Raw genomic sequence first — 21,366 nt, 5'->3', positions numbered from 1 at the left:
ATCATACAATTTACTATGCCAAGAAAAGAATGTTTACATTTTATGTTTGTTATAACAATTATAATAACAAATATTATTACTTCTATCAAATTCGTACTGTTTACAGATTTTCGTGTTTTTTTTTGCATTACGTTTTGTTTATATTGTTTTATAAACATCAGAAATATCATCGTTTTTAAGAGCTGTCTAATTTTATCTACAAGTAAATGTCAATAAAACATCCAAAATCTTGCTCTCTTATAAACACAGATGTAAACACAGTAAAAAATATCGTCATTTTTTTCGGAAGCTTGATTTAATTTGTCAAAGGTTTTTCAGATGTACGCAAATTATTGTTAATATGAATCTATTACCGCCTAATCAATGAATTGTGTAAATTAAGATAAGCAACATAACTTGATCACCTTGGGTACAAAACTTGTTCCCACAGTAGAAAAAGATTGAAAACAAATCACTGTCCCGTAAATAATATAAACATGGACATATTTACATTATTTAGTCAATAATTGTTCACAAAAATAGCCAGTCACATCGAACTATATAGTTTCATCTAAAAAGCAAATCAAAAACTACCTTTGACTTGTTAGTTTATTTTACCACAGTCTATAGATAAAATAATCTCATTAATTAACTATTAAAAATTTTGATTTACCCCTTACTTCATAAGCCTATAAACCTAGCCGAACTTTGCTCAATATTTATGATGACCGAATACATAGCGCATGTATAATAATAATATCTATGTATACACAAATATGTATATGTAAATGCTGCTAATTCCCAGAAATGTTGTTACAAGTAAAGTTTCATTTTAATCGACGCGTACGAGCTCAACGATGTTCTTTAGAAATAATAATAATAATAATAATAATAATAATAATAATAATAATGTCACTGGATTCGCCCTGGCCAGTCCGGCCCTGCATTGAATCACCGAGGGAAGACCGAACAGATTATTTTATGTGAGTCGTATTCGAATATCCCAATGATTTGTATTCATACTGATCGAGTAGGAGGCTGGATATGAGCGTACAAGGTCTCATGGTAGGTGCAACGCCAAAAATACATTTCGAAATCGTAACGTAGGTGAGCGCTCAAGTCGAGTCGAGACGAGTCAAATAGCCCGCGCTTGTTTTCAGTGCGGTACGTTCGGTGCACGTGCACTCGACAAACCACGAGCACGCGCGCACTCGGAAACACGCACAGGTGGTTCGGAGGAATCTCGATTGAACTCCGTCGCCCTTCGACAGGCAACCGCGAACGATCGATCACTTATTCCGAAGTACACGCGGTGCACCAATAATCGAGTTTCCATTCCTTTCCCGGCACGAACGTTTCAAAAAATGATAACGCACTTAGCCCGAGATTAGTTCATCCGCACATGGAGAACGTATTTACAGAGAAAACGTAACGCAAATAACACTATTGGTTTGAAATACCTACAACGGAAGTGAATTATCGCACTCGTATACTCGTACTCAACTGTGTCACGCTATCATAACGTTCGTAACAAATTATCCGATGTAATTATTTATAAACCCGTCGGAAAAGATAGACATTCCCAAGTAGTTAGATGTTACCGACTTACTTGAAGGGACAAATTAGAAATCCCAGTTATAAACAGCCCCCCTGAGAACGCGAGAGACATCGAATCGATGTCTTGTCCGTAAAGAAACTACGCGAAAGATTCGTCGCGTCGCTGGAAACGAGAAACCCGGTGGTAGGAGAGTTAGATGGGCGGAATCATGCAACTTGCATTAGGTTTTATGACTGCCAAGGCCATATGCTTTCCATAAAAACGGCGATATAAACGTCTCAACACAGCGGCTCAATTATTAGAGAGGAACAAGCATCCAGAGATCGTCGGAACGACAGAGTTATCGTCTCGTTATGTGAACACAGCCGACTCAGGTTCTTTTAAGTGCTCGTGACCTATTAGTCAGTTTCCCTTTTTTTCCCTAGTTTGGAATAGAGTGGAACTCGGAATATAATAATAACGCGTTAGCTATGGTCTCATTACGATTTTGCACAAATCTAAATGAAAGAAAGTATTTAGTAAACATTTTAATCTGATTTCTTGCGGGAAGGTATTAATTTTACGACGGTCAACGATCAATCTGGTTTTGAATAAGATGTCCGTGATGGAAAAAACAATCAAACCATCAATTATTCACCCCTATGTTATTTGTGATTGCACGTATCGCAATATCGTTATTAATAGTAAATATACACACACACAGTGATGCATAAAGATTATGAGTTATGCTTTGTCTAACTAATATACCCGGAAATTCGTAATACTATTAACGAAATAGTCATCGTCCTGCCAGTTCATGTCAGTGTAAGCAAAATATTTGACATTGTTTATATTTAAAGAAATATTTTCGTTGAATATTATTTTGGGTACTATAGCGTTAAAAAAACGCTAAAGTTATGTCACTGAATATCACGTGCTCGTCAATACCATTCCTGGAATGATCAGAATGCGTCAATAATCACAATTCAGTGAACTCTGATGATTGAATAGTTTGCGACGATGAATAATGCACACGCGTAACGTATATAAATCGCTGTATATAATAAAAAATTTAAAATAAGGTTATTAAATTTTACAATGCACTCGATATTATGAAAAAGTTCGAATGATAACACATAGTATCAGTATTTCATATTTAGGAAAGAGAAAGCAGCCTCGAATTTCAAATTGTTCCAACCATGCAACAACAATGCTGCTCTTCTATTTAAAACATACAATTACTGTATCTACTTTAAAGTTCCGTGGAGAGGACACAAATAGACTGAACTGCGTATTCGAAACAAAATCGTGTCATGCAATTACAACATAAATATGGAACGACTGGATCGTGATCGGCCATCCTTGTGGCACGGTTGTTTACAATCTGGTTGTAAGGAGCTTAACGGCATCTCGCCAACGGAAGAATATTATAGTAAGGAAAAACGAGAAGTATAGGAGCAACAGTATCGATACCTCTAGATCAAATATCCACCATACCTTGTTAAAGCACTGGGCAATTCGACCTTGACAGGCAATCTTAACTTGTGCATTTTATTTTGCTACATACACGCACTACTGTATCTTTTTAGTCTCTCACTACTCGGTACGTGCTAGAGAAGCGTGCGATTTACGGCAAACGATTGTAACAGAAACATAACCAATAAATGTAGAGGGCCCGATTCGGCGACCCATTCGGAACAATGCGTTCCACGAGTGTGCAACAGGAAGGCAAAAAAAAACACATTTAACAAACAACACATAAACTAACCAATACTTCAAAGGGGGAAGAGTTCTAGTGAATGACTTTTACATGGACACTTGGATGGCTAACGACTTCTTTATGGCTCGCAATCTTTCAGGGATGCAGGCTAGAGTTACGACGCAACTCATATCCGCGTGTTCACACTATCGTTTTCGATTCCGACGAATGTTCAATGTTCGTTCATCGCACTTGCTATCTGCACTTACAACGCGTATTCCACGAACAATTCACTGTGTACCGTATACCGAAAGTTGACAGTTTAGTTGACAACAAAAATAAAAAAAGAAGAAAGAAGATGGCGTCAGCCGGACAGCCGTGAACGGGAAGATCGAAAGGTACAGGTCGAGAAACTCGAAGTGTTCTGAATCATCGTCGCGTTTTCTTCTCGCACAGTCCATCCGATTCTTTTGAAGCCTCACGCGCATAGTGGCGATCGTTGAAGTTAAACAGAATTCATTACCAACGGTTGTTACAGAGCAACCTTATCGACATCTCCATTTCTGGCGGTAAATTCAATTTAATGTTCCGTTAAAATTCATCGAAGAACACGATTTCTTAATGGAATCAACTATTATTACACTATAGAAACTATTAACGACGGTAGGAAGCATAGTATTTAATAATAAATGTGTCGAACAATTTTTAAGCTTGTGATTTACAAATTGGAACTTGAATAATAAAGGAATCATTCAATCAGTTAAACGAGTCTCCTCGAATTGTGCGATAAATTATTGAAATACGAATATGACACGATTACGTTTACCTGATCCAGCTTCGTCGGATATGATTAACGTCTACATAAAATATTGACAAGCAGGCTTAACATTAACAGACAAGTGCTGAAAGCATAAGCAGCTTGGTGAGAATGTTACTAGCTTACCTAAAGTACGCTAGCCTCCAACAGTAATCCGTTTTGATTACGAGCAGCTGTAAGTTCATCATATACGCGAACGTAGCTCAAAGACATGTAAGATCGTCGGATACGTCGGCTGGTGCTCACTTCCACACCAATCAAACGAATTTCTTCGCCTTCGATGTTTTTTTGCGTATATTTCCAATATTCGGGGCGCGACTCGTGGACGACCTAATTCACGGTTATCGATCAATCGAAAGTAAAGCGTGCTCGTGCACTTAAAAGTGGTCGCACGAATAACAACGGTATCTCAACACACAATGAAAACATTCGTGGATACCTTTTGTTTCTTGTTTTTTCTCTAGCAATTTCCCTCCCTCTCGAAGACCTTCAAAGCCACACGATATTCGAAATATTAATCACGATACATCCACCGTGCACCAGGATATATCGCGACGAATTCAGTCACGTATTAATGCGACGTTCCCTTGTCAAATATCTTCACGGTCTCATGATCGCTTTACTTTCCGCTCCGCCAGCAAGTGCCACGGTCACATCTCGTCTCGTCACAGTGGAACTCGAGTTGTGACCGAAAAGGCACCGGAGCCTCCACAGAGTCTCCGCTGGAAAGCTCACAAGCGCCGCACAGGGGTCGTTCCGAAAAGCGCAAGCGCTTCTTCATAGATCGCGCTTTTCTCATGGACGAACCTGGTGGACTGATGGTAACCAATGACGTCATTGCGGAAGGGAAATTCATTCACGAATGTTCGACGCCGTCGCGTTCCTAAGGCCAAGGACCTTCCCTTGGAAACTACAGATGTTCGTAAATTTTCAGACTTATTATCAGTCTACGCTTTTTACATTTTGCCAATTTGCTGTATAAATATTAAGCAGTTAAAATATTGTAAACAAACACGATCTACATATACTGCTCTCCGATGAAAATGATCAAAAAGGTAAATGCCCGATTAATGAGAATTTTAGTAATTTATTTACGTATAATAGAAATTTTAAATAATGCTTGGTAAATTTAAAAACGCGTGTAATTCCTTATTCTATGATGTTTTTTTTCATACAGAACAATGTTTCCTCAAGGTATTTAATCTAAGAGGGAATTTCTTCTTCTCTTGGGTAATAATTTGTGCATTCTGCATTTTTTATAGAAAAAAAAACAAAAACAAATAGAATTACTTTACTTTTTAATAATGGGTTTTACCTCACATCGATCATTCCTTTGTTAGCTACTTTTTAAATGAATTTATCTTGCGTCTCTAAGTAATTATATTTAGTTGTATTTTTTTATTTCATTGACAAAGTTCGGGGTGGTTTCCAGACGTACTTGTAACGTCAATGACGTGGGTGGTTCTATCCTACATTCAAATGAAATTAATTAATTTGAAATTTTGTATATTTTAATTATAGTTTTGAAATGTTACTCAAATTACTTCGGTTCTATTTACTTAAAATTACCTTTTGCATAATTCGCGCGCACGTAGACAATTATTCACTTTCTTATTTATGTTCTGTAAAAATAATTAAATAGTATTAAAAATCTTAACATCTATGCCAACATAATATTGTTACGAACAAAACTTTGATGGATTAAGTTTAGTACGATTCAACATAGGATGGCTCATAGGCAAACACTTCAGTATATTTTTGTCTATTTCACATGTTTAGGTGAACCATTTACATATGTGGCTCGTTTATGACAAGGTGTCCAAGTTTTTCTCGCCAAACAGTGCCAGCGTATTTTATAAATAAAAGTGACATTAAGATATCATATAAACATAGGTTCGTAAATGTTTTTACTGAAAATTAAAAAAGAACGTAGAAAAACATTAATGAGGATATTGGCGTCTTCCTTTCGATATCCAATACAAATAGCCCGGAAATATTTATTTCAATCGAATTTCAAAATGTTGCCTACCTCATGAGTATACAATTGACATTTCTTTTTATGTTATTTTCACTGATTTTAATAAGATTTAAAATCGGTTTAAAATTGGTTGAAAAATGAGATAATTCATTGCATATAACATGACATGTTTATATGTATAGATATACGACAGTTCAAAAAAAGGAACCAATCGTAAAGCTTCTTTTATATGACACAGATGTCCATGAATGTCTCCATTACTTCAATTTTTCACTCTAACCTGCGAATCAGCAACACAATAACAATCAAAAGAGTATTGTTAAAAGCAGCATAATAGTAATTCTTATCGGTGTTAGTTAAATAGTTAAATATATAATGGTAAGTTTTGATTAATATTGCGTTATTTTTCATAATATTGCTTCCATTCACTTCTAAGTCACATAACCTCATCTTTAAAGAAAATTTTCATTGTAGGATGTATTTCTTATGGTTCGACGAAAAAATATGACAATATTTACTAATGCTACGGAACATACTTCAGTTTTGGAACTTAAAAATATGATTGAAGGTAAAAAATGCATAATGCATATATGTACAAATTAAAGAAACTAGATATGACAATCGTTTCCAGTAAACATTATTATTAAATCAATAGTTCTTTTCCTTCTTGATTAACAAGTATTTATTGATTATATTATACAAACCAAACATGTAAAATATATGTTACGATGAGTAATAAATTAATCACTATTATTTTGTAGGTATAATAAAAATACCACCTGCAAATCAGCAGTTGTACAAGGATAACATAGTAATGTCAAATGGATCAAGTTTATCAGCATATGGAATAACATCTGTGACAGCAAAACCCCAATGTCCTGCATTAGTAGGATTAGCCATACGTGAAGAAAATGGTCGATTTGAACCCTTATCGATGACTCCTTATTCATTACCACCTGATCTACCAGATGTGATGAAGTCTCAAGAAAGCAGTGACTTTGAACATATACCTGGTCTCATTCCAAAGCATTGAGTCAGTTGACAATAAGGTGTTGAATTCATTATAATTTTATGATTGTCAAATATTCAAAGAAAGCTTAAGTAAGCACGATGCAAATCTTATAACATGTTAATATAAATTTATTATAACTTAGTTTCATAGTCTTTTAAGATGTTTTTGATTATTTATCAAATATATTTTCAATATATGTTATTTACTACAAATTTCCATGATTTTTCAATGAAACATGAAATAAAAGATAATCTTTAAAATTTTACAAAGTATCGATAAGAATATTTATTATTTTATTCATACAATGGAAATACAGTGATTATGAAAGCATTTAATATTAGTTTTTACGGTTGTTTATATTTTGTAATCCATTTAACAAACAATTATTTTGAGTATAAAGTCTAATATTTTTATCTATTACATTTTATACGTGAAAAATGTGATTAATACTTCTACCATACAGAATTATAAATATGAAATAATCATAAAATGTCTTCTAAAATATATTGCAGTTTTAAAAAATAGATAAAATATCTGAATTAACAAATTGGATTTAAATTATGGGTGATGCAAACTGAAAATAATTTACAGAATTGAAGTATTCACATAGTATTATACAATAATATACATATATACCGATTTGTGTACATTTAAACACAATGGTATATAACTTATTGAGTGGGTCTTCTACTGCAGAACATGATTTTTGTTTTTCTGTTTTTTTTTTTTTATAAAGAAACTACGCAACTTCTTGCGTCGTATATATCTGTTAAAATTGTTCTCATGGTTTCTACAACTTCAGTCGTTCTGTTCATCTAAAACAGAAAAACGGAACAAATTCTTAATCAAGATACATTTTTCTACAAGTACCAGAAGGACAAAAAAATTGATAATTTAAAAAATGGCAGCATTTTGAAGTTTAAATATCGATTTTTTGTTGTTGTTTTTAACTGTAGCATACTGAAAAGTAATAGAAAAAATAATGATGTACTAGAGGTACACGCCAAATTTGAACGAAATCGGTCAAGTAAATCTTGACATATCATGGAAGCCAATTCGAAAAAGGTAGTTTTGAGAAAAACGCATTTAAAGTTTTCCTATATCATCTCACCAAAATCATGCTTACAGCTAATTTGTCAGCTCAGGATCGTAGAAGGGACCTTTCCCTTGTTTAAAAAAGTCGTGCACCGATAATTTCTATCTCTTTGTGCAATTTGGACATTCTTTGCAGCATCTGTTACCTGGTACTCATGAGACTATTATACTATTGCCTCCTCTATTCTAGTGTTTTAGACGATGTGTTTGCGAAACTTGGTTCCGACACAGTGATATACTGATTGCTCCTGAAGTTTCTTTTCTTCTGTCGGTCTGCATGGACCAGGATGTTTGATTGTTGTTTGGACAAATCTTCGGAAAGGGAGGATCCTACGAAGCGGTAGAGAAATCTACTTGCAGTAACGGTGCAACTGGTATAGGTCGACACAGCAATATGTATAATTTCATTAATTTTAGGAGTTCAGTGATATGTTTTTGCACATACATTTCTAAGCCTGTATCCTTTAAGGAAATGCAAAAAAATCGAATTTTTTGGCAGTTTACAGTAGAAGATCCTCTTTAATGAAGTTTAATATTATCAGCATTTCTAATGATATTTTAAATGTATAATGCGAATAACATGTTTTTCTGCAATATTAGATTAAATAATAAATCTGGATATCTTAAGTCTACAAATTATGGTGAATTACAGTATACAAACCAATATTGATAATATTTACTTAAGCATTCAATATCTAACACATTTTCATCAGAACATGCATGATCTGAATAAAGTAACTAATTTAAGTAATTAGTGTACACCTCTCTATTGGACAACATAAGGCATGATTTATTATATTTTAGTTTGTATAGATAAAAGAAATCTTGATTCTCTAAAAATAGTGTAAGATAGTAAATGATTGTGTTATCAGATATAGTCATTGTAACTTATTGCATTTAATGTTCTTAGCTTGATTGCTATATAGAAGTCTAAATATAAACATTTAATGATTTTTTTTAGCACATATTCTATGCTATTTGTATTTGATTATCAAGTATAAATAAATTTACTAATATTATGAATTTATAATATTAATATTGTACTAATATTGTTCAATAGTGATTATAAATATTTTATAATCCACAAAAATGTTAACTTTTGTTGATCAGTGGATGACAATAGATGGTAGATTGCATACTGTGCATGTGGGTCAATGGTGATTCGTGATACAAAAAAAGCAAAAACAAATAATAAAATATGTTTGTAAAGAACTCGGTTTATGACAAAATTAATTTTCAAAATTCATTTTGTACATGTGTACTTTGAGAATGTTAGATATTAGAATACAAATCAACAATAAATTAACTCAGCTATAAAATTAGACTCCTATATTTATGTAATACAAATGCAACTAAAAAGACTTCTTTTTTTATTTCGTTGAGATTTGTTTTCATAATTTCAGCTTCTTTCAATGGTAATTTTCAAACGTAATTATTAGTATGTAATGAAAAGTACATTGGCTTTGAGCTGTTTTAAATACTACTGGGTTTTGTATTTATATTATGGTCTATTTAAAAGAAAGAATAATTCCACTAAGTGAACTACACCGCATTACTATAACGTTATTCTGTATTGTAATAACTTTTGGATACACCATAATAACATTAGTAATTATTTCTATTTTTATTTACTAACATTTCTGTAATAAAGTCTTTATAAAATTCTTTTTTACTTGGTATATAGTGGCCACCTTCATGTTTTATTATTTTCTTATTTATAAATAATTCACTAACTTCCTCCGTCATTTCTGTAAAATAACAGTTATTTGCCGCAATATTTTAATAATATATTACTATTACTTCCTTTAATAAATTATGAAAGACTAACCTGTTGGTATAACTTGATCAGTATTTCCACAAATGTGTAAAGAGGGTATATTTATTTTGTCATTGTAATATATTGCATGAGGTGCACATAATGACTTAAATCCTGATATAATGATTACAAAATTAAATTGAATTTCCAGTACTGAAAAATAAATAACTTTTATTTAAATTTCTTTTTGCATAGTTTATACTTGTTATAATATTTGTTTACATTTTTTCTGTTGCATATAACAAAGTATAGTAGCAAATGCTCCTCCTTGTGAGAATCCTAAAATACCATCAAATGGTCCAGACTTTTGAAATACTTTTTTTATTAAATCTATACTATCTTCAAAACCTACACATAACTGACTTGGTATAATTGCTTTAAATATATGATCTTCTGTATTAAACCACCACCCATACCCTAAAACAAGTAACATAAAGCGCCGTTTGATATTTATCCATTCACAGCTTTATACATAGTAGTTACATAAAACCTTACATTATAAATTTTTATTTTACAAAAACTAACTTTTCTAAATTACATACCTTCTTCTGATTCATCAATGCCAAAATTACTTTTCATTGGAACATTGTGTGGGGCTCGCAGAAACGTAAATTCGACTTCTTTTTTGAAACCTTTCCTCAAAGATCCTAATTTTGTATAAAAAATAGTATCTGATTGAGCATATCCATGAATAGCAAGTATCTAAAAAATATATTTCATAAAAGTAGTATTCATTTAGATTTATACTTAAATAGAATTCTTAATAATCGCTCACTCGTAATTTTGTATTTGCCATATTTGATAGATACTTAAGTTACTTAAAATGACCAATTCATCTATTTTTGTATACAATCAAAGTTGTAGAAACATTACAACTATCGTTTATTGTTAAAACCTAGAAAACTATAGGTTAAATTGTTTTTGATGATATTTACTAATATAAAGCATTACAAACAATTAGAAACATATGTAGTTTTCAAATATCATATGTAAAAGCTCAATTTCAGAATGTAGTTGTATATGTATTTGTTGCCAAGGAATACTTGCTGCTATCAGGAAAAAAACACACAGTTTCTAATTTAATTTAGTGACCTGTCACTTTGACCAATAGTAAAACTGTGCGCCTAACAACCAATCAGATTCACATTTCTTTCAGGTAATTTATTGTAAACTAATCTTAATGTATGGAGCAACGTACTAAGCTACACATAGATGACTCAACGCACAATTTTAGAATGGCGCGAAATTCAAATTATAAACTAAGAGAGTGACAAAAGAATGTGACATGAAAAATGATGAAATATTGATTTCACAAACACTAATGACAATTCCCTCTCTAGTATTTTGCTTAGTAATAATTTTAAATACTATTTTAAGCACGCAATACCAATAAAGTAATGTTGAAAGACAAGATTTTTTGATCACTTATTTTGAAAGTCGACGTATATATAATTTATTTATTTTGGTAGAATTAGAAAAGATGCTAAAAATAGTATAATGACGATTTTTACACATTACCGTTATTGGTCATAATCTTTATTTATTATACATCCCTCATGGTACGTACACTGTTTATCATTTATTATAAATTTTATATTGAAAATATTTTATTCAATTAATTTCAAATATCTGTTCAATTTACGCTTGTAATACTGGTCTTTCATGTTTCCCTTCTAGACGATCGTTAACAGCGGCGTATCCAGTACCACCCTGTAAATAATATTGTTAATATTTTTATGCTCACAAGTTCCAATCAAATGTTTAGTAATTACCCTTTGAAGCGGTATAATGTCGGCTTCAGTCAGTTTTGTGCTATCCAAAGGATTTATCCAGTCTCTTTTTATAATCTTTTCTACACATTCCAAAGTTATTACATCACCACTAAAAACAAAATAATTATTGTTTAATCCTATTGAATAATAATTAATATGAATAATATGTGAGTTGGTTAGAATTATAGTGCCATAAGTCACATTTTCGAATATGTTGACTAAAAAGATAAGTGAAGTAGATTATAAAGTTGCTATAAATTAATTTAACTCTAAATTATCTTAACAATAAATTTGGTCGATAAACAATGCACATGCTGGTAAACAATAGCACACTTTGTCTTTCACAGTGAGGAAAATGTGTCTCATGCCACTATGATTTTATCCCATTCAAACGTAACCATACGTTGTTCTTATAATTGCACATGGGACACTATTACTTAAAATATCATGAGTAATAGGACACATATATCGTGCTTGTTTAACAATAAGAGATTTTTGATCATCTGGGTCTTTCACTTCTGTGAATTTTACTGGTATAAGATCTTTTATTTTCAATGACTTTCCACTTATAGGACAATAAATTGTTTTGTCTGGCTTTTGTAATATTGAGTCTTTAGCTTCTGGTGTTTTAGAAGGAATCCAAAAACTGGGGAGTATTTTATCCTTGCCGTAGCACATATTAGAAACTGAAGAACCTGATTCATCTACACTACTTTGACTCCTAGAAACAATATTTTTTTCCCCCTTCAAAAAGTTCTGTAGCTTTTGTAATTCTTCATTAGCAGTTTTTTCATGACTTTGTTCCTGGAAATACCATAGAATTTTATGTTAAATTTGATCCATGTATAACCATTTTAATTTCAGCTGTCCCATAATGAGTTGATTCTATAAAAGAGAAATGTATAGGACTGGGAAGGGTAAGAAAAACCAGAGAAGTGCTCTGTATATTTGTTACAAAAACCTAAACAACATTTTTAAGAGCTTCAGGCTTCTCTTAGTTTTGAAGATAAGGATCATGGGCATCTTGCTCTTACATCTCGTAGATGCACATACTTTCAATTTTACTCAACTCATTCTAGGGCGACAAGGTAGTATTTATATTAACCTCTTCTTGCCGTTTCTGTTTTTCATATTCTTTTAATTTTCTTGTGTATTCTTTCTTTTTGGTCAAAACGTATTCCAAAATTGCCTCCTTATCAAACAAATAACCACCTTTCCTATAAATAAAAAGTCAGTAATGCGGAACAAGGAAATATATAAATAAAAGTTAACTCGATGATACAAACGTTATTACAGGGTTTCTACATGGTTGTAAGGTAAGACAACAACAATCAAAATCTTTCACAGAATCTTTGCCCACTCTTTGTGTATTTGTTCCATAACCAGACGCTGCTGCATCTTTCTTTTTCTCGTGATAAGTGTAAACAGCACCAGCAGTACAATTTCTTGCGTGTCGCGTCATGTTTTGTTTACTACAATAATAGACAATGGCTCCTACTGCTGCACACCTCCAGGCCGAAACTTGATTTGTCAGCGAAGGTCTATATAGAAATTTCCTTTGCTCTGATTGGTGTTGCCCTCTGATTGGTGAACATAAAATCAACGCAACTACACGTGGAATAAGTTACGGTAGTGCGGGACAACCAGCCTAATAGCATGAGGTAGGTAGAGAAATCTGATTGGTTGATGCTTTACAGCTAAACAGTACTGCCCTCACGGTTCTAGACAAAGAGAGGAAGTGCCGAGTGAGCAAGAGAGTAGGATATCAGCACAACCTCAAGCAAAACAAGTCACACCGACGACCAATGCTCCATTTGAAACATGTGGCGCGATATTCGACTTGCACTTTACGTCCCATAGGAATCAGGTATATTCTTTTTAACAGTGAATTCAAAATTAATTTTCTATATTCAAACAAATTTTTTATTCAATATGTGCACATGTATAAGTGTTATTGTATGCATGTATAGAGCATGTAACTTTATTTGTACACACTATGTTAACCATGAGATCAATATTTACATTATTCATTATAAACTGGAGTTATGAATTCATATTGTAAAAAATTATCTTTTTTGGTCATTATGATCACTATCAGAATCATTGTCTTTTTTATGCTTTTTACGTTTCTTGTGCTTTGACTTTTTCTTCCTCTTTTTATGTTTGTGTTTTCTTTTCTCTTCACTAGAATTATCTGTTTCAGATTCGCTATCACTTGTCTCAGACTTTTCATGTTTTTTGGACTTTTTCTTACTTTTCTTCTCTTTGTGTTTCTTTTTTGCATCCCTTTGTTTTCTTTGCAATTCCTTCTCTCTTAACTCAGTCAAAGGGGTAACATAATTTTCATCGCTATCAGAACTTGTGCTACTGACATCCAACACAATTTCTTTGTTGGGATCAACTTTAATGAAGTTACGACACTGATATGTAAGGTGTCCAGCATAGCCACATTTCTTACATGCTGGACGAATATGATCTTTATTTTGTGGAATCAGTCTAGAAAGAAATTCTGGATCCATACCTACAATGAAGCAGAAAAGTATTACTAGAGACAAAGAGAGAATTAACAGAAATATTGGCTTAAAGCATATGGAAATATTTTATGCAGATAAGATAATACATTAATCCCACTAGATAAGATGCAAATATAAGTAATTAGGTATCTAATATATACACAATATAAACCTTTAGTCACAACAACAATTGCTGTACAAAATTTTCATTCTTCAGTCACAGGTCGCAAAATATATTTTTAATTTCGCTAACATTATTACGAACTTAGTCATATGTTCGTGAAGAATACGTAATTATGTATGTAGATGCGTTTAACTAGGATTAGTTATTAAAAACTCTTAGTTGTAATTGTACCTTGTACACATGGCTACACAACAGAAATTTAGTTTGTAGACATAGAGGTCGTAGTTGTGAGTAGTAGGTGGCGCTGAAATAAATTTATTCGGAATCATTCGGAATTTTGACAAGATTTGTATTGCTAAGTAAGTTTGTACGAAAAAATAATTTATGTTTATCTTCTCTATTATCTTCTCTGTGAAATTGGACATTGCTAAAGAATTTATAAAACATCTACAATTCGTTTTAATTATTGTAAATTTGACATTGAAGTATATAGATAAGTAAATCGATATAGAAATTTTGTGTTTTCTGTATTATGTTCGATGTGTATACTAATCATATTTAGTGTAATTTTTAATAATATAATCTCATGTTGTTATAGCTATTTTCAATACATTATCTTATTTTCTAAATAATTGATGAATTTGTTTATAGGATTTAAGTAGTAGTTTGAATAGTAATAATAATTAAAAATCACAGTTACAAAAAGAGTGTTTTGCAGTTTGACCCCTTTTTTAATCTTATGCTTATCAGCAAGATAAAGTGTAAAGCCCACTTGCTGTAGGATACACATTTAGTATATTATTCATTTATAAATTCTAAAATCTTGAATTAATTTTGCAACTTATTTATTATTTTTGTTTATTTATCTTCTGTAAAATATTGTATAACAACGATATTATAATTTGTAAGTGATAATAATATTTCAAACAATAGTTGTACTATAAAAATCTTTACATGCTTCATTCTTTTTAGAATAACTTGGAAAATGAATTGGTTAATATTCCTGCTACTTTTTGTAAATGTTATAAATGTTACTATGGCTTGGCGGATGTTTATGAGAGGTCGAAGTAGATATGGTAATTTAGGTACTCCAATTTTGCCAGAAGATCAAAACGAAGTGGAAGAGCAATGGTTTACACAATATTTGGATCATTTTAATCCAACCAATGCGCTCACTTGGCAACAGGTACTGTAAAGAAGAATTTATAAGAATTATAAATTTAAGAATCTATAATTAAATTGATATATTTAATGAATCTTCTACAGAGATATTTTGTAAATGAGGATTATTATAAAAAAGGTGGTCCAATATTTTTAATGATTGGAGGGGAGGGTGCAATTTCTACTAAATGGATGAAAGAGGGCGAATGGATTGAATATGCTAAAAGATTTGGAGCTCTTTGCTTCCAAGTTGAGCACCGTTACTATGGAAAGAGCCATCCAACATCGTAATGACATCTAACATTGTTACTATATCTAAATATTCAAGCAATACCATTGTAACACATTCAATGTTTACAGAAATTTAAGTGTAAAAAATATGGTCTTCCTTACGTCAGAACAGGCACTTGCAGATTTAGCATACTTTATAAAAAGTATGAATGACAAGTTTAAATTACCAAATAATACTCAATGGGTTACGTTTGGAGGATCTTATGCTGGTTCATTAGCTGCTTGGATGCGTGCTAAATATCCTCACTTAGTACACGGAGCAGTTTCTACGAGTGGCCCATTGTTAGCTGAAATAGATTTTCAAGGTAAATGTAGAAAAGATCCAATACTTTACTGAAAAGAAAGTTGTATTAATTTATAATGGTTACAGAATATTATATTGTTGTTGAAAATGCTCTGAGAAATTACTCTCAGGCTTGTGTAGACTCACTAGTGGAAGCAAATAAACAGTTTCATATAATGTTACGTCACCGCATTGGTCAGGAGGGTTTATCGGAAAAATTTATGTAAGTCGAAACTTATTTATTTGTTTAAAATCTTCAAACATGCTAATAGAGTTTCGTTATTTTATAGTCTATGTGATCCTATCGACTCAGGACACACAACACGCAATGATATCTCAAACTTGTATGAAACAATAGCAAGCAATTTTGCTGGTATTGTACAGTATAACAAGGACAATCGTAATAATTCAGCAATGGCTAATTTGACTGTTGATAGTGCATGTGATATTCTAACAAATCAGTCATTGGGTATTGCTATTAATAGACTTGCGATCTTAAGCAATACAATATTGAATGCATCAAAAGAGAAATGCTTGGATTATATGTATAGTAAAATGATTCATGAACTTCGAAATGTTACTTGGTCTAGTGAACAGGCAGAGGGAGGTAACTAATTTTGACATTAAATTTACTATTTTTTTTTTAAATATATTTCTTTTTTTTCATATTATAATTACATTCTTTCAGGACGTCAATGGATGTATCAAACGTGCACAGAGTTTGGGTTCTTCCAAAGTTCTACTGCGCAATCGAATTTATTCAGTAACACTTTTCCAGTAGATTTCTTTATACAACAGTGTACCGATGTATTTGGACCCAGGTTCGGTCATGTACAATTGTTAATACTTTTTATTACTATACAGAATAATTTAAACTTTATTTCCCAATAGGTACAATATTGATTTGTTAAAGTCGGCAATAGAGCGAACAAACACTTTATACGGTGCACTAGATTTGGAAGTTACAAATGTAGTGTTTGTACATGGATCAGTGGACCCTTGGCATGTGTTAGGAATTACAAAGTCATTTGTTCCACAAGCACCTGCCATTTACATCAATGGTATGTAGACATCAGATATTTTACATGTGCAAACTTTATAAATTATCGATTTATTGAATTATTTATTTGTAAAATGTACAGGTACTGCTCATTGTGCAAATATGTATCCTCCATCCGAAAATGATTTACCTGATTTAAAGAAAGCCAGAGTTGAGATTGCACAACTGCTTGCTCAATGGCTTGGGTAATTAATATATCTTAAGTTTTCAATGTAATATAAGTGAGACTGCTTAATGATACGCGGATTTTCTTTCCTAGTTTTTAGTGATACAAAATACAAACAATGATTAAAATTATTTCAAGAATTTTGTTAAAAAATTCAAGTTTTTATTTCTTTATATATTGCTTAAATATCACTGTTAACAATCAGGCTACATAAATATTTTTCGGTCATATTTCTGTGCATTAACGAGACTAACCTAACATTAGATGTTTACCAGCATTAGTCATCCTGTGCTATGTTAAATGACAAGAACATATGTGTAAATATATTAAACAAGTTTGCCCATAATGGCACTATTACAATTTTTTGCGGATTACAAAGATATTAAATACATGTACAAACTTATTCTGAAAATATCTTACTTCAGTCAATGAATAAGAAGATATCATTCCCTAATCGTAGTTTCGACAATATTGAACTGGTTAAGATAAAACGTATCAATACTATGTATATATAAATAAATCAGTATCGTCAACTTTGATTTAAATCATGTTTTATATTCTTATATAAGCACCACAGCTACATCGATTTTGGTTCTGAAATGGACAGCATCAACCTTTCCTTAACGACACTTCTCTTAAATATCTTGTGTTGCTGCAAGAAATTACTTTAACTTCTTAAAGGTGAGGCCAAGGTGCCCATATCAGATTTTTCAGTGCGTCGAGTACAAAATTTTTATGAACATCATACTATGAGAAATATGGTTGTAACAAAGAATCCCTATAAATATCTCTTAGAAATCGTTTGATCAGTAATTAGTAATTATTTTCATTTTTTGGCATGTTCTTTGATCAACTAGTGATCCTCCAACATCAGCGAACAACTCTCCTTCTCTTACTTATACTACTGCATATACTGTATTTACATTAGATAACAATGTGGTAGTAAATAATTTACTGTATAACAGAATAATAATTGTAGGACGATTTCATTCTATATCTTGTCCACAAATCGCGCTGAAAGTTTCCGCTACGCAATATTTCATCATTCACCACGTTTCTAGAAATTCTATTGCAGAATTCACGTATTTTCCCTAGCAAACCATCTTTAATTGGTCACAGTAATATGAAACTACCTAAATGTAATGATACCTTAGAGGTGTAAAGTACTATTATAATACTATATATATTCACATATTGCATAAAATAAATAATGAAATAACAAAAATGGCCAAATAGTAAAAAGGATAGACAAACAGAATAAAATGTTGCTTGTAAAAATGTTTTTATGTAACAACTTTAACCAGTTATTGACAAAACATTTTACTCCAAACAATATTCTGTTCTACCTTTTCTTAAACAAAATTGTTTGTTACTTTATCATTTACCTTACACAAAATTAACATTACCGCAAGATATAATTATTTTCAGTTAGCTTCAAGTCACCAGTCGATTAACAGCTTTTTGCCAGAGCTAGTAATTAATGTAAAAGCTTCCACGTAATCCAATCGTGATTCGCTAGAGTATTGATTCACCGAATTTCTAATAAATGAGGTTCCTATCTACGAAAACCGGTGTTCAGTATCTGTGATGCGATTGAGACTGCCTCCACTCAGGTGTAGAGTTACCATGGTGATGGTGATGGTGATGATGATGACGTTTCTTGTCGGAAATACTCGCGTGTTTGCTGGACGGATACGTGGCCACGTCGCTAATCACCAATTCTGAGCCGTCTCTCTCGGTGTTGTTGCTATTACCACGATAGTTCTCTCGGTAGCCTGGTTCATCCAGGGTTTCCTTGCGACGAAGCGGAGGATGACCAGCTTTTTGGCCTGCAGTTTCGTGCAGATTCTCCCAAGCTTGTCGGTAGTATCGATTCAGACCACCTCGACTTTCGGAAGAACTGCTACCAAAACTGGCTACAGTGTTGCAATCTGGAGATGCACGGTGCCTATAGTGCTTGCTGCTTCCACCACGATTTCTGTGTAAAATAGAAAAACACTTATGTAATACATTATCCTCGAATCAATGATGTGACAGTCAGATTGATTAACATATCTTTTAACAGAAAAAGAATATGCATTTTATTGTATCGATTTGGTTTTTTCCGTACAGCTATTTTTTAAAATGCACATTACAAATAAAATAAAAGAAAAACATTTTAAATAAAAGTTGTATGGCATCAAGACGATCACTTGATGAAACAATTCAGTTTTACTAGTTTGAAGATTGATTTCAGCTTTTTAAAATGATATACAATTTTTTTACCGAATTTTAACAGAAAAAGAAAAACTACGTAAAAAGTATTATGTGTTATAGTTTGAACTAGAAAACCAAATCGATCAAGGGAATCACAAAATTAAGCACCTTTTCGGTTACATATGTATGTTACAGTCCACCACCAAGCTGAAAATTTGAGGAGCAGAAAGAATATGAAGAGAAATATGGTAAATCTATCTTTTCTACGATCAAACTTGTATAAGTAAATCTATATTTACTAAAATTACTTAAGATACAGCCATTATTCTACATAATCATTATCTTTATAATTTGAAAGGAAATTTTAAGTATTGATCTGGAATAGTTGTGTAGACACCTATTAATATTGTAGCGTTCTTCATTGGTAGATTGTGAAAAAAAATGTTTCTATTAGTATGGAAGATAGGGATAGTTATGTAGGTACTGTGAGTGTAATTATTCAAATATGTACAACCAATTCTACTCTTCATTTATGTCTACTACATACAGGATGTATTAATTTGTAGTAATAGTAACAGGAAGTGAGTTTTCATTTATAAGTAGAATCTCCATTTTCTTGGATATTTTACTTGAGTATATCTACTTAAAATTCTTTTGTGGCAAATGATTCCTATTGTTAATAAAATTTGTTTTATTACTATGAACTTCCATGTTCAGGAAATTCAAATAATATCTTCAAAGTTCACAAGGAATGTCTAGAATCATATTAAATGTTTGGTGGTTGGCCTAGACTCTAACGCAAACGACCAGGGCAACAAGATTCCAATCATAGATGAAAAGGATCAAACACTTTCCTGACTGTAACAAGTATTACAAAACAATAAACCGCTAGTGACAATTAGTGTAAGACTCGACAATTCTCAGCATTGCTGTCATTGAAAGTTTAAAATCATCAGTGTTTACCAGGGAACTCTCTCGTTTACCGTAGAAGCTTTGGTGGGAACTTCGAGGTGAAGTGCATGATTCCGGTGCGTTCAAGAAGCCTCTATCGAGTGAGGTGGTGAACGAGCTATCGCTATCAGTGCTCATTATTAAACCTTGCTCGTTTACCTTGACTAGTGGGTGGCGCATGGGCGGTTGTAGTGGTACGTGGTGATTGTTGATGTAGTGGTGGGCGGTGGTTGCGTGGAGGGTGGAGGGCGATGGTGGTTGGCTGTATATGTATATATATATATATAGAGAGAGAGGGCTAAGGTAATTAAGAACTAGAGGGATGGATTGGAGAAGTATCCAGCGCGATGGGCCGCCGAGAGACCGAAGGAATAAGGATTATCGGTGCCGCGGCGGGCTGTCAAATCGCGGCGCCCCAGGTGCTGGTCGGGGAAGGGCAGCGCCAGTAGCGTATACCAACGCGAGGGCATTCCAGTTTCACCTCTTCCAAGGCCACCACTACCGCCACCCCTCAACGCACCAACCCCACCAAGCCCCCTGCGGCGCCTTCCTCTGACGCTGCCACTGCCGCTAGCCATCGCAACGCAAACGGGCTCAGTGTTAATAGTTATCCTTCATCATTCAACTTCCCTTCCCTTCTTTCCTTCCATTTTCTTTTCTTTTGACTCCTTCGCTCTCCTTCTTCACTTACTCATTCTCATGCTTAACCCCTTCATTGCTTGACTAAATCAACAACTTGATCTCGACTCTGCAAGGTATCTCAATTCCAATGTATATGTACCTCATATGTTCCTCAGGATGAAAATTCAGCCATTTTCTTTTCTTTTTTACGTGGTGCAACATGTCTAATTGTGAGTTCTTCTTGTTGGTGTTATAAGGTGAATTTTAATTCTCTCTCTAGTCTTACGTTGAAGTA

At 32.7% G+C, this 21,366-nt stretch overlaps 7 protein-coding genes across 21 annotated transcripts in view; 2 read left to right on the top strand and 5 right to left on the bottom strand.

The window, feature by feature from the left end:
• Positions 1-4,738, bottom strand: part of LOC117223787 (phosphatidylcholine:ceramide cholinephosphotransferase 2) — a 51,499-nt gene extending 46,761 nt beyond the window's left edge. Inside the window, exons 1-2 of one of the 9 annotated variants that reach the window (XM_076522704.1) lie at positions 4,472-4,738; positions 4,159-4,362 (exon numbers count right to left, since the gene is read on the bottom strand). Coding sequence is in view for 3 of the 9 variants with exons in the window: in XM_033476291.2 (XP_033332182.1) it covers positions 3,327-3,406 (80 nt within the window). In the remaining 6 variants the exon portion in view is untranslated. The other 8 variants (XM_033476292.2, XM_076522707.1, XM_033476291.2 and 5 more) reach the window with 8 other exon arrangements.
• A 194-nt stretch (positions 4,739-4,932) lies between these two features.
• Positions 4,933-9,796, top strand: EloB (transcription elongation factor elongin B). 3 transcript variants are annotated; one of them, XM_076522711.1, is made up of 6 exons: positions 4,933-5,087; positions 5,812-5,925; positions 6,193-6,388; positions 6,485-6,578; positions 6,772-7,059; positions 8,308-9,796. In XM_076522711.1, the coding sequence occupies exons 3-5, from the start codon at positions 6,386-6,388 to the stop codon at positions 7,041-7,043; spliced, it is 369 nt and encodes a 122-aa protein (XP_076378826.1). In that variant the 5' UTR covers positions 4,933-5,087; positions 5,812-5,925; positions 6,193-6,385; the 3' UTR covers positions 7,044-7,059; positions 8,308-9,796. The 3 variants fall into 3 exon arrangements, 2 of the variants coding, with proteins under 2 accessions (XP_076378826.1, XP_076378825.1); XR_013033630.1 differs by having other exon boundaries at positions 4,934-5,087; positions 6,772-7,111; XM_076522710.1 differs by lacking the exon at positions 8,308-9,796 and having other exon boundaries at positions 4,935-5,087; positions 6,772-7,294.
• Positions 9,670-11,050, bottom strand: LOC117223733 (esterase OVCA2). Its single transcript, XM_076522709.1, has 5 exons — positions 10,709-11,050; positions 10,476-10,635; positions 10,156-10,350; positions 9,946-10,086; positions 9,670-9,865 (listed from the first exon to the last, which is right to left on the bottom strand). Exons 1-5 carry the CDS (start codon positions 10,727-10,729, stop codon positions 9,723-9,725), a joined length of 660 nt encoding a protein of 219 aa, XP_076378824.1. The 5' UTR covers positions 10,730-11,050; the 3' UTR covers positions 9,670-9,722.
• Positions 11,051-11,453: 403 nt separating this feature from the next.
• Positions 11,454-13,222, bottom strand: LOC117223730 (nitric oxide synthase-interacting protein homolog). Its single transcript, XM_033476190.2, has 5 exons — positions 12,992-13,222; positions 12,811-12,922; positions 12,109-12,509; positions 11,706-11,814; positions 11,454-11,643 (listed from the first exon to the last, which is right to left on the bottom strand). The coding sequence occupies exons 1-5, from the start codon at positions 13,165-13,167 to the stop codon at positions 11,572-11,574; spliced, it is 870 nt and encodes a 289-aa protein (XP_033332081.2). The 5' UTR covers positions 13,168-13,222; the 3' UTR covers positions 11,454-11,571.
• A 250-nt stretch (positions 13,223-13,472) lies between these two features.
• LOC117223729 (putative serine protease K12H4.7) lies at positions 13,473-17,848 on the top strand. Of its 3 annotated transcripts, none has more exons than XM_033476187.2 (9): positions 13,473-13,572; positions 15,315-15,528; positions 15,609-15,790; positions 15,864-16,099; positions 16,165-16,300; positions 16,368-16,684; positions 16,766-16,898; positions 16,969-17,138; positions 17,220-17,848. In XM_033476187.2, the coding sequence occupies exons 1-9, from the start codon at positions 13,511-13,513 to the stop codon at positions 17,324-17,326; spliced, it is 1,557 nt and encodes a 518-aa protein (XP_033332078.2). In that variant the 5' UTR covers positions 13,473-13,510; the 3' UTR covers positions 17,327-17,848. The 3 variants fall into 3 exon arrangements, with proteins under 3 accessions (XP_033332078.2, XP_033332079.2, XP_033332080.2); XM_033476188.2 differs by lacking the exon at positions 13,473-13,572 and adding an exon at positions 14,562-14,701; XM_033476189.2 differs by lacking the exon at positions 13,473-13,572 and adding an exon at positions 14,933-15,246.
• Positions 13,606-14,656, bottom strand: LOC117223732 (uncharacterized). 2 transcript variants are annotated; one of them, XM_033476192.2, is made up of 2 exons: positions 14,574-14,656; positions 13,606-14,226 (listed from the first exon to the last, which is right to left on the bottom strand). In XM_033476192.2, the coding sequence occupies exon 2, from the start codon at positions 14,222-14,224 to the stop codon at positions 13,772-13,774; it is 453 nt and encodes a 150-aa protein (XP_033332083.2). In that variant the 5' UTR covers positions 14,225-14,226; positions 14,574-14,656; the 3' UTR covers positions 13,606-13,771. The 2 variants fall into 2 exon arrangements, with proteins under 2 accessions (XP_033332083.2, XP_033332082.2); XM_033476191.2 differs by lacking the exon at positions 14,574-14,656 and adding an exon at positions 14,391-14,530.
• LOC117223728 (uncharacterized) overlaps positions 17,444-21,366 on the bottom strand; it is a 41,621-nt gene continuing 37,698 nt past the window's right edge. The window contains exon 11 of one of the 2 annotated variants that reach the window (XM_033476184.2): positions 17,444-19,281. In XM_033476184.2, coding sequence (XP_033332075.1) covers positions 18,879-19,281 — 403 coding nt within the window. In that variant the 3' untranslated portion in view covers positions 17,444-18,878. Of the gene's footprint in view, positions 19,282-20,725; positions 21,021-21,366 lie in introns of those variants that run through there. The other variant, XM_033476185.2, reaches the window with a different exon arrangement.

This window comes from Megalopta genalis, chromosome 6, assembly GCF_051020955.1.
Source record: "Megalopta genalis isolate 19385.01 chromosome 6, iyMegGena1_principal, whole genome shotgun sequence".
NCBI lineage: Eukaryota > Metazoa > Arthropoda > Insecta > Hymenoptera > Halictidae > Megalopta > Megalopta genalis.
This window is presented reverse-complemented; position numbering and strand designations above follow the sequence as displayed.

What these genes read in the sequence shown, in the direction of transcription:
- LOC117223729 (XM_033476187.2), top strand. Translation starts at nt 13,511, where the DNA reads ATGCTCCATTTGAAACATGTGGCGCGATATTCGACTTGCACTTTACGT. An exon ending in GGTTTATCGGAAAAATTTAT is followed by an intron (nt 16,301 to 16,367) that starts GTAAGTCGAAAC and finishes GTTATTTTATAG; the next exon opens with TCTATGTGATCCTATCGACT. An exon ending in ACCGATGTATTTGGACCCAG is followed by an intron (nt 16,899 to 16,968) that starts GTTCGGTCATGT and finishes ATTTCCCAATAG; the next exon opens with GTACAATATTGATTTGTTAA.
- LOC117223730 (XM_033476190.2), bottom strand. Translation starts at nt 13,167, where the DNA reads ATGACGCGACACGCAAGAAATTGTACTGCTGGTGCTGTTTACACTTAT. An exon ending in TGTAGAAACCCTGTAATAAC is followed by an intron (nt 12,923 to 12,991) that starts GTTTGTATCATC and finishes TTTTATTTATAG; the next exon opens with GAAAGGTGGTTATTTGTTTG. An exon ending in AACAGAAACGGCAAGAAGAG is followed by an intron (nt 12,510 to 12,810) that starts GTTAATATAAAT and finishes TGGTATTTCCAG; the next exon opens with GAACAAAGTCATGAAAAAAC.
- LOC117223732 (XM_033476192.2), bottom strand. Translation starts at nt 14,224, where the DNA reads ATGGATCCAGAATTTCTTTCTAGACTGATTCCACAAAATAAAGATCAT.
- LOC117223733 (XM_076522709.1), bottom strand. Translation starts at nt 10,729, where the DNA reads ATGGCAAATACAAAATTACGA. An exon ending in CATTGATGAATCAGAAGAAG is followed by an intron (nt 10,351 to 10,475) that starts GTATGTAATTTA and finishes TACTTGTTTTAG; the next exon opens with GGTATGGGTGGTGGTTTAAT. An exon ending in TGATCAAGTTATACCAACAG is followed by an intron (nt 9,866 to 9,945) that starts GTTAGTCTTTCA and finishes GTTATTTTACAG; the next exon opens with AAATGACGGAGGAAGTTAGT.
- EloB (XM_076522711.1), top strand. An exon ending in ACTTAAAAATATGATTGAAG is followed by an intron (nt 6,579 to 6,771) that starts GTAAAAAATGCA and finishes ATTATTTTGTAG; the next exon opens with GTATAATAAAAATACCACCT.